Source organism: Adiantum capillus-veneris, chromosome 14, assembly GCF_014529385.1.
Source record: "Adiantum capillus-veneris isolate H3 chromosome 14, ASM1452938v2, whole genome shotgun sequence".
Taxonomy (NCBI): domain Eukaryota; kingdom Viridiplantae; phylum Streptophyta; class Polypodiopsida; order Polypodiales; family Pteridaceae; genus Adiantum; species Adiantum capillus-veneris.
The window spans coordinates 128,157,928-128,173,934 of record NC_140944.1 but is presented as its reverse complement, the minus strand read 5'-3'; the positions used below and the strand labels follow the sequence as shown (position 1 = coordinate 128,173,934).

Sequence of the window (16,007 nt, the reverse complement as noted above, 5' to 3'; positions counted from 1 at the left end):
TCCTTGAAAGAGCGCACGAAAGAGATTACCAGGTCGAGTAGAGCGGGGTGATCCCATAACCAAGTGGCTAACAAGATGGGCTGATGGTTGTCAGCGCCGCCTAGGTTGACCTCTCTGACTGGGTCAGGCCGTGCAGTGGGCGAGGCTGCGTCAGGGAGAGAAGACCGAGCCTCCTCTGTTAGCTTTTGGACATTATGAGCTGGCGTCTGATCAATGTTGAAATCACCATACTCTTCCTGCAACCATCTTGATGGAAGCTCTGCAAACGATAAATCCTCAGATACCTCAAAGTGCTCCGGCATGGGTGGAGAGTCAGATGGAGTAGAGGCTAAGGAAGGAGCTGGGGTGTTGGCCAACTCTTGCAAGGGAGACTTTTTCCCCCTTCTATGGTGGGTTATAGGCTCACCCAGGCCGATGGTTTCCATCAAGAGAGCCTCTGAAGGATGGACACCAGAGACCGGTCCACTTGGTTCTGGCTCACTTGGCTGACTGAGATTACTGGCTTCAGCTGTAGCTTCAAGTTTAGCTTCAGGTGTAGGATTAAGGGGAGAGGGTGAATTTGTTGGTAAAGGTTGAAGAGAGACTACATAGCATGGCATCGAAGAGGTAGCTTCTAACCACTGCAGTAAGTCTTCATCGGACCCATCAGGAGGGACCGGCTGCTCCAAGTCAGGGTTGGACGCTACTGAAAAAGAGCTATGCTGAACGATCGGATCCATACCTCCTTCGAGACGAATTTGTTGCATAGGAGAGCCAGGAGTATGTATCCACATGGCATCGTTTCCCCAGTCGTGAAGTGCTTTCGTATGTCGCAACCATGGCCTACCAATCAACAAGGGATAACCTCCCTCTACTTGGGGAAGATTAACTACCACAAAATCCAAGTTGAAAGTGAAATCTTGTACCTTCAGAGGCACCTTGTCGACTATGCCCACTGGGTAGACTGTTCTTTGATCGGCCAATGTAACAGTGAAAGGAGCAGGTCGGGTAGGCTTTAGACCTAAGGCCATCATAGTGAATTCGGGCATCAAATTGATTCCAGATCCACCATCAACAATGACGCCGGAGAGATGGTGCCCAAGAATAGATACAGTGAGACGAGGACTTTTATAATCGGTGAGGGGAGCAGATGGATAGGAAATCAAATAAGACTTTGAGGGCTGTACAGGGAGGTGCCCACCATTAGGCCCGGCCCCCGGGTACAGAGACTGAATGACTGACAGGGTGTCACTTCTAAGTGTTGCGTCGAGCCTTAGCATGTCGTATAGTGACACCTGCTGAAAAGTATTTTTCAAGATGGCTTCTGCTGTGGGCTTGGTGGCTTCGAACTGGGCTCCCTTTGGGACCTTAATCTGTTCCAAGTCAGCCACTGCTTCCAAGAAGGCTCCATCAATGTCAGATAACAGGGAAGTTGGTTTGCTCTGAGCAATTTTGAAGGACTCGTCCTTTGGGTCAAATAGACGAGCTTGAGGAAGTGGGGACTCGCGAGGTGGACCTGTGGGCAGACTGAGACCAAGAGCTGCTCTTTGTGCCCGAGTAAGGACACCAGCAGGCTCCTCCACTTGCAGTGGCTTAACCACATGAGTAGCAGGTAATGGTTGAGGCACGATGTTCACAGTAATCAAGTTTATCTTCGGGAAGGTGAATTCTTGCTGGTTCTGAGTCGAGCTTGACGACGTGGATGCCCTTTGTGTGGGACAATCCTTATTGTAGTGATCCTTCGAATCAGGGCAATGACGACAAGGAGGGGACTCCGCAGGTAAAGGACACTTGCTCTGATAATGCCCATATTCTCCGCATCTATAGCAGAGTATGGGCCGATTTGAAGGACGAAACTGGGGACGAGATGGTTGCTGCATGGAGTTGGAGGCTGAAGTGTAGAAGCTCTGAGGGGTTGAGGTGGCATTAGTAAAACTTTGAGTCGGGAAAGTACTTGACATACCTTGGACAGCAGGGGTATTGAGCAAAGGTGGCATGTAGTTGGGATGGCCGTAGTGGGAAACCATGTTGGATGCTGGTGCTAACCCCTGTTGGAGAGTAGGACCAAGACTTTGCTGTATTTTGTGCAATCCCTTTATATAGTAGCAATCCTTATCTTCATGACCCGATTTTTCGCAGAAGTGACAATAAGAGCGAAGGGGACAGTCCTGTGGAGGGTGTCTTGGAGAGTGGCATGAACTACACCATACCATAGCCTTAGTCTCCTGCTGAGACCTGAGCTCTTCTAACTCTCTTTTAAGTTGATCATAAGCCTCTTGATGTGGAGGCTTCTCCTGTCTGAGAGAGAAGGATCTCTCTTTGTGAAGGACGCGTTGTAACTTTAGGGCTTCCAGTTCCCTTCTTAAAGAAGTCAAGGGGTCTGATGGACTGTCCACGAGTACAGGGGCAGTATCTAATTGAGGAGAGTCAGTGAACTGCCTTCTTGATCCCTCTATTCTAGTAGCAGTAGCAACAAAGTCCTCTAGACTCGCTTCAGGACGGAGACTTTCTCTGAGCTTTTGTTGAGAAGTCTTAGGCAGAGCCTTCTCTACCCACTTCTTCACCATGAATTCCCCTGGTTTCTGAGGCAGCTTGGCGACCAGGGACTTTGTTCTGGTCATGAGCTCTGCAAATGTCTCCTAGCTGGTTGCACGAGTTCTCTCCGTCGTTCCCAGCATGTGGTGCATCAATTAGGTGGCCATGGTGATGCCTACGCGTGGCTCTTGCCCGATGGTACGCGGCCCTTGCCCGACCATATAACATGGCTAATATTTGGAAGGGATAAGCACCTCCCCTTGTGGGCCCTATGGTGTGTCGGAAAAAAAAAAGTCTCCTTGGGTTGGAGCAACAGGTTGGCCAACTCATCTAGAATCTTCTCTTGATAATCCCCTGGTCCGAAAGCTTCACAGAACTGCTGTCTTAACATGGTCCAAGTAGTAAAATGGTTTTCAGCAAACTGACTGTACCATTTATCTGCAAGACCATCCAAGGTGGATGGGAAGAGCACCAGGTATGCGTCTTCTCTGTTGAGGCCACGACCCTTGCAAAGAGAGACAAACCTCCGAGCATGGCCGTCTGCATCTTCTACGGAGAGACCTTTAAAGGTAGGGAACTTGATGTTCACCTTTGCCAGAACACTTGTGAGCTCCTCCATGGCCTCTTGCGCCTGAGTCTGTTGCTCCCTAGCTTGCTGTAACAAAATGGGGGAGAGCCTTACCGGAGAAGGTGACTTGGAGGATGTAGAACCGGTCGAAGGAATGGAGGTAGGCGTATGAGTAGGTATAAGTGATGGGGTTAATATGCTTCTACTGGGCACCAAGGGTTGACGCCTTCTGTGGTAGTACTTTAGAGGACTCAGTAGTGCACTTTGACGCTCCAATGACCTCCTTGTATGTGTCATGCAGCAACCGCCAACCCCACCGAGCTTTGGGCAAGAAGACCTTCACTTGGGCAAGACAACCTTCACTTGGCTGAACATTGGGCTAGACTCTACTAGACCAGGGCGAGTGACTAGACCACCTGGCTGGACCATGACGAGGAAGGACTAGACCAGGGACGAGAAGGACTAGACTAGGAAGAGTACTGGGTGGACCAGGGCGAGAGAGGACCAGACCAACAAGGCGAGAGACTAGACCTGCTAGATTAAGCTGTCAAGGGTGAAACTGGACCAGACCAACAGGCTGCACAGGCGAAGCGAAGAAACCAGATACTCAACAGAGTGAGACTTCAGTTGAGGTCCCACCGTGATCGCCAAAATGAGAGCACCTGCAGCGGAGATAACGTGTCGTGTTCTCAACAGTGTGGGTGCCCCTCAGTGCAATGTGCGTGACAATCTCACTCAAACAAATGGAAACTCTCTCAAACAGAATGAAACATAGGAACAATGGATAACAACAGAGACACAAAAGTGGACCAGAACATGTGGACTCGACTAGCTCAAAGAACCATGTACAGACTCTGGCGTGGCAGCACACTCAGCTCCAGCCCAGGACTCACAGGTACAAATGGGGTGTCGAGGCTCAGATGTGCAGGGATGGTGAAGCAGTGCTCTGTGTAAGACTCGCTCTAGACGACTACGTACAAGCTAATAGAACTGCCCCAAATGACTACTCATATGTACAACCATAAAGAGCTACCAACGGCTCATAAATGTCCAGCCAGTTAAGTGTATCTCCAAATTGAGTGGTGGTGGTGACCTGGCCACGATGTCCACTAGACCACCGTGGGTACCCTGCCACGTGTCACTCCCAGCCCAAATGGTCCGTCTAGTGTGAACCAGACCAACTGTAGCTAACTGTCCAACTGCCTGTCCTGTGAAGTGACACTGTAGCCCTGCTACAGTGCGAAAAATGAGAGCACCTGTAGTGCGGATAGTGTGTTGTGCTCTCTACAGTGGGTGCTCCTCAATGCAATGTGCGTGACATCTCACTCAAAACAAAATGAAAACAAAGGAAACAATAGATCACACCTGATCAACACAGAGACATAACAACAGACCAGAACATATGGACTCGACTATCTCAAAGAACCGATATAGACTCTAGCGTGGCAGCACACTCAGCTCCAGCCCATAACTCACAGGTACAATGGGGATGTTGAGGCTCAAATGTGCAGGGATGGTGCAGATGTGCTGTGTGTATAGACTCGCTACTCTAGACGACGACGTTGGACCCTATACGAAGAAGATAAGTGACGACCCACCACCAATAGCTCATAAATGTCAGCCATCTAAGTCTATCTCCAAACTGAGTGGTGGTGGTGACCTGGCCACGATGTCCACTAGACCACCGTCCGCATCCCTGCCACGTGTCACTGCCCAGCGAGTCCGTCCAGTGTGAACCAGACCAGACCAACTGTAGTAACTATGTGTCCTGTGAAAGTGAATCAATCTGGCTCTGGGCACCATGTCAAATGCTTTGCTGAAATTCACAAAGCTACAATAAATCCGTCTCCCATGTGTCCTACCCTCCTCAATGATGGCTCTGAGTGTCAAAATATGGTCAAGAGTGGGGAAGCCTCTCTTAAAACCGACTTGTCCTGCTGCTCGTATGCCCTCACTCTCTGCCCATCTGCTCAACTGCTGCTCAATAATAGATGCATACAACCGTGCCAATGTGTGTCCAATCATAATAGTATGGTAGTTTCCAAGCTCCGTAGGATCACCTGTCTTGAAGATAGGCACAATAGTAGACAGTCTCTAAGTCTCAGGTAGACCTCACACATGACACAATTGAAGAGAACTGCAAGAACCTCTGCTAGCACATCCCTAGCATGTATAAAGTGCTCTGCGACTAGACCATCATGATCATATGCCCTGCTGGTCCTCATCTTGTCAATGGCCGTCTTTACCATCTCAGTGGTAAAGAAGGTACTCGTAGATGGGCATGGCTCAGGAGGATCTGGAAGGGGTGTCTTTCCAGGGACCGTATATAAGGATGTTGCATACTGACCCCACACATCAAAAGAAGTAATCACAGGAGGGAGGGGAGTGCTCATGAAAGAAACCCCATGCCTTTCCCGAGTCTCTACTCAAGAACAACTCGTATAAGTCTCATTCCATTTGAGCTAGGAATGCTCGCTTCTTCCATCGCACAAGGCGCCTGAAGGCCATCTGAGACTTTCTGTGATTGATGACCCCTAGGAGAAGATCTCTCTGAAGCTGTGCTCTCGTCTCTATACACTCCTCTTCATACCAATTTTTCTGAGGCATGGTCCTAGAACGGCGCCTCTGATTAGGCTGAGTGTATGGGTATGCCTCTGCTGCTGCATCATGCAATGTCTCAGTTAGTAAAGTGGTAATCTCCTCCACTGAGAGTCCTGGCCTGGCTGCTGTATATAGACGACTATAGATCTCCTCTGTATAAACATAGTTAGTCTCTGGAGTAATGTATAGCGGTTATGTGTCCTCCCTCCTGACACCTGGGTTGTACTGTACTGAAAGGAGACAGAAAGTGTCAAGACAGCATGATCCACTGCTACACCCACTGGTCTTGGTCCTACTGTGAAATCGTGATGAGGCAAGCTTTTCCATGCATGGGAACCCCCCCATATATTTTTGCCCTTTTACCAAAATATTTCCCATTATATAAGTTACTTTTGATTTTTTCTTCCTTTTTCACAAACGTTTTAGCCTTTATTAAATAAATAAGACTTATGCTAATCAATCACGATGTAGCATAAATAAGTAAGCTTTCTTTGTTGATCTCTCTTTTGACCTTAAATATTAAATATATATAAATTACATTATATATTTTAGTATTTTCTAATATATTTTTTCATGTATGTATATTATTCCACCCTACCAAATATTTTATTCACTAGTTTTCATTTTCAAACTTCAACCCCACTTTCAAATTTCAATAATACCTCCATCTAGATGATTGCCAATCTTTTCAAAACTCTAGGTCATGTTTTCATACACATGAAAGAGCTTACACTTGAAGGCAAGAGAGAAGTCTACTCAAAGGGGACCACCAAAAGACTTTTGCAGCCACAAATAATACATTATTTGGCTGAATTTTTTAAGTAAAGAAGAACCCCGAATTTGAAGGAGCGTTCAACATGAAAGATGTAGCTCGTGATCTCAAATTTTAGCTCAAATTTTTTCAGAATTTTTGGAGTTATGAACGCGGAGCTATGATTTTTGTAGTGGACCCCAGTTTTCTCATGTAATGGTGACACAGGCCATCCCTAGTTTTCTTCCCTCTAGAATGGCTATGGTTCTACAAGTCTTCAAGCATGATTACAAGAGACAAAGCTCTTTTAATGAGGTCTTGACAAGTCTAGAGTGATTCTATCACCATTTTTGGAGGATCCATCCTCATCAACAAATATCCACCTTCGACAACCTCTCTTATAATTTTCTTACCTCTCTCTTCTCTCCCTAATAAGCTTATGTCTAGCCAAAGCTAGACTATTGTAAATATTTCCTATCCTCTACATCCTACCCACATTCTCTCTTCTTCTCTCTCTATTGACTCTGGTATTTTAAATAATGAGGAGACAAGATGGGAGCCACAGTCACATGCACCCCATTTTCCTAGTCACCAGAGTGGGACACTCACTTCAATTAGAAATATTGCTAAATCCTCTCCTCCTTCCCTATATAAGGAGGCCATGAGAGCTCACCAACACACAAAAAACACACACAACATCACCAAAGAATACACTATGCATTGTGTGTGCCTAGTGCACACACACACACCCACACCATCACCATCACCGCAATCACCATGCTCGTCTTGAGCATGACCTCTACACCCTTGGGCTATGGAAGATGAAGGGCAGCTAAATGAAGGATGATGGCCATAACCCTCGTGCGAGTCTTCGCCATCAACTCCCACCTATCCGCCATGTGCTCTACCACTCTCTCCCTTCTCATTCCCCTACCCTATGCTCCCCATTTCATCGCCTTATTCTCTAAATAAAGCTTGAGGTTTTGTGAGTATGTTTTCCTGCAATGTTTTGCCCATGTGAGGTGTGCGGAATCGCCACCTAGTCTTGTGTTTGGAGTGAGCTTGTGTATGTGTGAAGGGTGTGCGGATTCGCCATCCTTCTGTGGTGCCTAAGTACTAAGCCGCAATACCCACTCTCTCACTCTCTCTCTCTCTCTCTCTCTCTCTCACTTGATCTCATTTCCGTTCCTCTTCATCATTACTCCCAAGCATCCATCTCTCTTGGATGAAAACTTTGTTATGGTGGTGTGTTGTTTGCGTCCTAGCCGCTGAAGCTAGGTGGTGTCCCCTGTTTGCTTTACTATGACAGGCTCGAGGCGCGCCATTCGGTCCCCGGTGTTTTAGAGGCCGTCGGGGTTTGGGGTTCGCTTTGCTCCCTTCAGTGAATGCAGGAAATGAAGCTCGGATGTGCCATGACATAGTCCACCCACTGTGCTGGCCCCATGTCTATGTGGAAAGCATGTGAAACCAAATGCTCTAGGAAAACGTTGTAGGCCATTAAGTATCGCCACACCATGTGTAGCCAAGGGCCGTCTTTGGGATACAAATTTGAGCAACAAAGAGGTCTTTCGTGCCAATGCATGAAAGTCTATGTCAAGAATATTGAAACGATCATGCTGTTTCATAGAACGAAGCCTCTTGACAGACATAAGGTGAAGGCCCTTTTAAACATGTTTAGTTTTTCAAATAATGTTCATGGATCAAGACGTAAAACGATTTATGTCCACTTTCCTCCACATTATCAATGGCAAAAATGGATATATGCATGTAGAAAGCTTTTGGTACCCAAGATTATGATTTAACCTTTGCATCACCTATTGAGTCATTTGCTAACATGAGATGTGCCAACCTAACGGGCATCCCAAATATCTGAGCACATGTGATTGCAAAGGAATTTCGCCCAGCCAAATCTAACTATCCCAAGGTTGCACATCAATGGCTAACAGTTTGGACTTATGAAAATTTATGTAAAGGCTAAGAGCCTCCCCAAACAAAGCCAGTGCCTCCATTAACCTCTATACATTTGATTGCAATATTACAAGGCATAAAAACAGAATCATCAACATAAGCTTGTGTTACATGATTTACCATTTGGCAATTGTAGACCATGCAGTGCGCCATAAGTCAAAAAATGATCCAAATATCTAAGCAAAGCATGAGTAGCCATAGCAAAAACTAAGGCATTCAATGGGCAGCCTTGTCTAACGAATCTTTGTAGATTCCAACTATTAGTAAGCTAGGAGCCAAGTATCAATGAAGCATCCCTATCATGCTAAAGCCAATACCTAAGTCATGGCAATGTAATCCTAGGTAGCAGTATCAAAGGCTTCCTCAATATCAACTTGAAGCACTGGCACATCTTGTTTAACGCATGCGCGCACACGCACAGAGGTGCACTCACGCAAATATGAAAAAAGAAAATTTTATAAAAACTTCAAAAGGTTTCAGCTTTTTCATATCCTACCTCTCAAGTCAAACTCATCTGGATCTCCAACTCTTATGAATTCAGAACCATCTTCATTTGCAAATTGAGTATTGTTCTCAAAAAACCCATGCCAAACATGCCCATCTGAACCAAGAACCATCTTGTAAGGAGCCAATACATACGGCGGGTCATTTACAGGTTGTATCGTCAATTGAATACTCTTGTTCACAGAAATTTCATAACCATCTATAACAGAGATAAAGAGATAGTTTTCACCATTGTAATTGGCTGGCCTATACAAGGAGAAAGACAGCATGGTATTATCAAACATGCTTGAAAATGACCTCTTTGTTTAAGTACAACATCAACTATTTCCTTAGGGGCAGTCTATGGCTGTTCAAAGGCCGGTGCTAACATTTAAAGATTTATGATGTCTTGATAAAGAAAAGAAAACGGTAATCTTACCCGACGTAAAGAAAAGATTGTAGAAATTCGTTCAGGACATTTACAGAACCTTGAAAGCTTAAACTATTTGTTCCAAAACTTGTTGTTTCCAACCACAATTGAGAAGCATGCGCTCCCTGATACAAGGATCCATGCTTGATTTGCAAGTTCATTGTCAAGATTGACGACTCATTCCTATATGAAATTCTTAGTGCATTATTATATCTGCAATATAAGAAACGCTTATATTACACTACTGAGATGGTGCTTTCAAAACTTTGTTTCATTGTCTTATTTGTGCGGTCATGTGTGAGAGAGGGGGAAAAGAAAGCTTTATGTTTACTAGAGGCTGAAGTCGTCCTATTGGAAAAAGTCAGCAATACAACTGTCCCCTTCCTTCAGGTATCCCGGTAGGTGAAAATAAATGGACAAAGTACATAACTCAACTCAACTGTTATGAAATCATGGTGCATTAAAGCATATGAGATGGAGCTCTATTCAAGGCACAAAATCCACCACCTCACCAATTTTGGCCATTGCAAGGCTGATCTGCAATTTTTGGAACATGTCAACTGATTTTTGCGGAAGCAACTTTAACTGGTGGCTGATTTTTTGCAGAAGCTTGAACATCAGGTGCTTGATCAAAGCAGGGTGCCCAGGAGAAGGGAAATTGGCTGAACCTGAAGGGAAACCCATAGAGGACAAAGAATGCTGAGAAAAGGGGCAAGACTACTGGCGCTAGCAAATGATGCAGGGTACGTGGACACTTGGACACCACATGCATGTCACATGCAAGGCAGGTGGACACTTGGATGGCCCATGGATGGCACATGCAAGGAAGGTGGACAATTGTACAAGGCATCCGTGGCAGGTGGCAATTCCATTATGGAAAGTACAAGGAGACCCTGGTAAGATGCAGTCCTTGCATATGGCGGGTGGCAGTTTCAACATGGCAAGTACCAGGCTACCCTAGTTTCTTGGATGGCAGGTTCATGGCAATCCCAAAGCTCGTACTTTCAGCCAAGCTGACCACATACAGGCATCTACACTTGAGTAACTGGCCATTTATCCAAAACAGCTCATTACAGGCTCAATTGAAATGGCACACCTGCCATATTTGAACACACACATTCACATAAACCTATTTAAAGCGCTGCCTAACTGTTTCTACAGGTCTTTGGCACGGATTGATCTCATAGGCCATTTTGGCCTTTTGAAGACGTTAATATATCATTTCATTTCATTTCTCTCTCTCGGACACCCCTTGTTGCTCCAGCTCGCGCTCACTTGCTGCTCCCGCTCGCCTGTTGCTCTCTCTCTCTGAACAAAACTTTGGCTCTTTGATACTGTGGTGGCTTCGGCTATGTTCTATGGGGTCCAGATTTGGGGACCATCTGTGGATCAGGATAATTGGAAGCCAATGGAGAGACCTTTGGTATCTATGATTTCCCGAATGATTAGAGCTAAGGCCTCCATACCACACGCGATTATCCGAGCGGAACTAGCTGCCCCTCCGATAGAAATTGAAGCTCTTACCAGATCAGTGTCCTTTATACATGGTTTGTGGGATACAAATAATTGCCGCTATACTAGATTGGCCCTCGAATCCTCTCGATAGTTAGCAATGAAAGGGGATACATCATGCTGGTATGTGCAACTGTCTTTGTGGTTTCAGAGACACAGGTTCAGTATGGAAAGATTACCCCCCTACCAATACTCTCTTGAGGCTCCATCACTGGCAATTACACGAACGGAGATTAATAAAATCATCCGTCAGGATCTTATACAGTTGGATACTAAGAGGACATGGGTAGACCCTACACAAGAATTGGGCACGAAGATGGCCGACTACAAAGAAAACTTCCTACAGCTATCTGAAGATGGATTTGTGACTCGCCCGAGCTGCATGGATACCCACCTGTCTCATGGTTTGAGATGTGCTATTGGTCAGATTCGTACATCCTCACACCAGCTGGAAATTGAATTTGGCAGATTTAGGGGAATCCCACTTGAGAGCAGAATTTGCAAGTTATGCGGAATGGAGCCGGAGACAGAATTACACTACATATGCCATTGCACCGTATACTATGAGATACGTGGGCGTTTCCATTGCCTATTTAAAGAAGGCTTTGGACCTCTAGATAAAGTCATGCAATACCAAGATCAAAGATGCTTAGGCTTGTACCTCCTGGAAATACATCGGCACAGGGATAATCTAATGAGAAGACAAAGAGCACTACAGCCTCAGAGGCAGATCACAGATTTCTTCGGATCGAGAGAAGCAGGAGGGGAAGGAGAAGCAAGAGACCAGCAACCAGCACAAAGGAGTACCCACATCCATACCAAAGGCACCCTCATTGACAGGGCGATTGAGCTTAGGAAATCGAGACGACCACGACCGAGATGCAGAAGCACACTTCACCGGAGGAGACTACAACAAAGGATTAGAAGCATTCTAGCCAAACACCCAGAATGCTCCTAAGAAGTTTATTCAATACTTTGTATTTAGTTTTTCATATTTATTTTCACACTTTCACACTTTTCACACTTAGTACTTTAGTACTAAGGTACCCAGACTTTGTAACGGATTCACCACTTTTGTATCAGTTTGGTCTCATAGGTCATTCTGGCCTTTTTGAAGACCTTAATATAACATTTCATTTCATTTCATTTCTCTCTCTCTCTCTCTCTCTCTCTCTCTCTCTCTCCTGCTGTGCTTCCGCTCGCGCTCCCCCCCCCCCCACCTGTTGCTCTCGCTCCCGCTTGTGCTCTGTGCTCCCAGTCTCGCTCATGCTGCTACGCCCGCTGCCCCTGCCCCCGCTCCTTGCTGCCCGCACGCGCTTCCCCCTTCCCTGCTGCTCCCTCCTGCTCTGTGCTCCCGACAGCTGTGCCCCTGCCCCCGCTCCTTGCTGCTCCCTCGCGCTCTCCTTGCAACTCCCCAACCTAGCGCGTAGAAAGAGAGAAAAATTGCGTAGAGAGAGAAAGAGGGGGAAAAAGTAGCGTAGAGAGAGAAAGATGGGGGAAAAGTTGCATAGAGAGAGAAAAAAGAAGAAGAGAGTAGCGTAGAGAGAGAGAGAGAGAGAGAGAGAGAGAGAGAGAGAGAGAGAGAGAGAGAGAGAGAGAGAGATGAATAGCGTAGAGAGAGGGCCTCTACCCGCGTAAAGAGAGAAAGAGAGGAGGAAAAAAAAAAAAACTCTTCTTAACTTCTGTACCCCTCTCCCTCTCTTGTTGCGGCCTTTCAATCATGAGAAAGCAGAATGGCAAGGATAACCCGGCGGAGGATGCCATCCAACAATGCAAAGAAGAATTGAGCGAGTCCATCAACAAGATCAACCGCCACCTCCTAGGTACTATTAATGTACTTGACGCACACGTGGCAACACAGGAAAGCACGATACATACACTCGAGGATTGCGTGAAGGCCCAAGATGAGAAAATCGCACTACTCAAGCAAGAGCTTGCAGAGGTGAGATCGCAGAATGTCCTCCAAGAGGGAGAGCTTCAACCCTCAGTAATTGAAGAGCTTAACACGATCAAGGAACAAGTGCGGGCCATCAAAGAAGGTGGGGAGCAAAAAAAAGAAATGACGACCTTGTGGGTAGATGTCATCACAAAGACCCAACAAAAAGCAAAAAAGGCTGAAAAATGGATCAAGATTGTCACGAAAGAAAAAGGCAAGGAAATAACCCCCACCCCCATACCAACCATCATCAACTTGACACTAGAATAGGAGCAAAGGAGACGTGTGCGGGCCTTACACGTAAGGGTATGTGGCCTCAGAGACCAAGATAATGTGGATGAAGAGGTGAAAGAACTCATGACTCTGGTGGGGGTCAACGAGCAGACGCATACGAGGGCTTGGAGAGTGGGCACTAAGAAAAGTGGGAGCAACGGAGAAACCTTGAAGGAAAGGGCACTCATTCTCCGCTTCCCCTCCATGGAAGCGAAGAAGGACTTCTTGAAGAAGAGACCGACTCTAAAGAAGACTGGCATCTTTCTTGGAGATGACCTCACCCTCTTGCAGATTGCTCATATGCAAGAAGTAATGCCGGAAATTAGAGCAGCAATGGAAAAGGGGAAGATTGCGTTTTACAGGGATGGAAAGGTGGTGATATTGGAGCCACGCCCTGCATGACGGTTGGAGACCTATGGGATCACACTAAAGGTGGCAACCTGGAATTGTAATGGGTCACTCCGTCTTGTTTGAGGATAGCTTCACAAGGAGAGACATCATTTTCTACTTTGAGATGCATCAAGCGCCTGGGCAATCCATGCCACAATTGAGCGGATATAGATGGGAGATAGCTTGTAGACAGGAGACCAGATCGGAGCATCGAGGACGGGGCTCAGGGGGAGTGGCAGTTCTATTCAGGGAGGAGTTGAAGCGATTCATATATATAGCGTGCAAAGATGAACAGAATAGGTACATGTGGGTGAGGCTCAAGGAAGAGACGGGCAGATACCTCTACATTGCTATCTGTTACTTTCCTCTGAGACGTCAATATATGCATCACCTAGAGGACAATCCCCCTTTGCTATTTTGGATAATGACATATGGGAGTTCTCTAAGGATGGTGACATTATCATACTAGGGGATTTCAATGCTAGGACTGCCCACCACCAAACAATATTTTATGATACTTCCGAGGAGATGCTTAGGGAGCTGGACGTTAAAGAGATGGGTCTATCCAGACTATCACAAGATGAGGAATACACTGAGTATGGCAGATACTTGATAGATATGGTTTTAAATGGCCTACAAAGATTTAGACAGCTGGAGGTTTTACTTGCTTTTTACACCAACGTGGTGCCAGCATAGTGGACTATGTTATGGCCCAGCCAGATCTCATTCCATTCTTTCAGGATTTCATGGTGGGCACTAGGCCAGTTGGAGTAGCAGTTGATCGTGCTATCTTGTCTTTCACCCTGACGTTTCAGTTCAGCACAACTCCATTAGAGAGGTCCCTACACACACTCGGTATATCTTCATGAGGGAAAAGGATTCTGTGTATATGGATGAGATATACATGCAGCTATGCACCCAGGAGCCGGGACGGCCACTAAATGGACTCACTCAGATATTGACAGAGACGCTCCATGATGCAGCATCAGAGGCATACCCCCACAGCTAGCCTACACGGAGACAATTTGGGAGCATGCCCCAAAACAGCTGGTATGATGAGGAGTGTAGAGAGACGAGGATCAAATTACAGAGGGAAATGCTCATGGGAATTTCCACACAGAGACAGTCAGGGATTATCGTTCTCTGCCTAGTGCGATGAAAGAAAAGGGCTTATCTATCTCACCTTGAGCGGGATCTGTATCAATTATTTATAAGTCAGGACTCAGGCAAAGCATGGAAGCTATTCCAGTGGTCACCGCCACTGAGACATGGGGGAAATATGCCACATCTCTCTACACATCATCATGGCAACCACCTCTGCTAGACCCACTAGAGACATGCCCGGAGACATGTTCTTTCTTTACTGCCGAGAGGGTAAGGAAAGCCATTGACAAGATGAAGACAAGGAGAGCACATGATCATGATGGTATGGTAGCAGAGCACTGCATCCATGCTAGAGATATGCTTGCAAAGCTCTTGGCTATGATGTTTAATCAAGCCATGTATAAGGGCTTCCCTGAGACTTGGAGTATGTCTACAATTGTGCCTATTTTCAATTCAGGAGATCCCATGATTCCTGGGAATTATCACACCATCATGGTTGGTCACACATTAGCTAGGCTGTATGCATCCGTTCTTGAGCAGGAGGTGAGTAGATGGGCAGAGCGAGAGGGCATAAGAGCACCAAGGCAAGCAGGTTTCAGGAGAGTTTTCTCCACTCTTGACCAGATTCTGACACTCAGAGCTATTATTGAGGAGGGTAGACACCATGGCATGAGGATCTATTGTAGCTTTACGGATTTCCACAAAGCTTTTGACACAGTGCCGAGAGCCAGACTTATATGCAGACTACAGGACATGGGTGTGCCTACAGAGCTGATATGGGGTATTCTGGCTCTATACATGACAATGATGGGGCGGGTACGCACCACTAAGGGAATGTCAGACATGGTCCACTCCACTATTGGAGTAAAGCAAGGATGCCCCCTAGCCCTGACTCTTTTTGGGATGTATGTGGATGAGTTTTCGAACTATGTAGAACGTCAGGGAGACAGACGAGCTTGACTAGCAGGGCAATGGATTCCGTTGTTTCTATATGCTGATGATATTGTGCTGATTTCTGACTCTCTAGAGGGGATGCAACGTCATTTGGATTCTCTGCATACATTTGCTCGTGACAGTGAATTGTCTGTCAACCTGGGGAAAATTAAGGTTATGGTGTTCAACACCACACCACAGTGGGTCAGGAGGTCAGCACCTACATTTACGTATGACCAAGAGACTGTGTACATAGATGCATATACTTATCTTGGGGTAGTGTTCGGTAGACTGGTGTTTTCACTAAGGAGAGCATCAGAGACTAGACTGACGAGAGCATATGTAGCTTTGGGAGGGCTGGAGAGGATGTGTTCGCAAGTTCAGTTTCAGGAACCGCGAACAAAGCTCTGGCTTTTTGACACTCTAGTGATTCCAGCTATGCTCTATGGAGTTCAGGTATGGGGACCCTCAGTAGACCACCATGGGAGATCTGGCAACACAGATGGATTGAGATGTATGGAGAGGCCTCTGGTCTCTATGATCG

At 46.3% G+C, this 16,007-nt stretch overlaps 1 protein-coding gene across 1 annotated transcript in view; it reads right to left on the bottom strand.

Moving 5' to 3' along the window:
- The window catches only part of LOC147443103 (uncharacterized), a 303,366-nt gene that overhangs the window by 34,643 nt on the left and 252,716 nt on the right, over positions 1–16,007 (bottom strand). Inside the window, exons 24-25 of the mRNA XM_086529029.1 lie at positions 9,325–9,528; positions 8,899–9,152 (exon numbers count right to left, since the gene is read on the bottom strand). Of these exons, the coding sequence (XP_086385155.1) occupies positions 8,899–9,152; positions 9,325–9,528 (458 nt within the window). The remainder of the gene's footprint in view (positions 1–8,898; positions 9,153–9,324; positions 9,529–16,007) is intronic.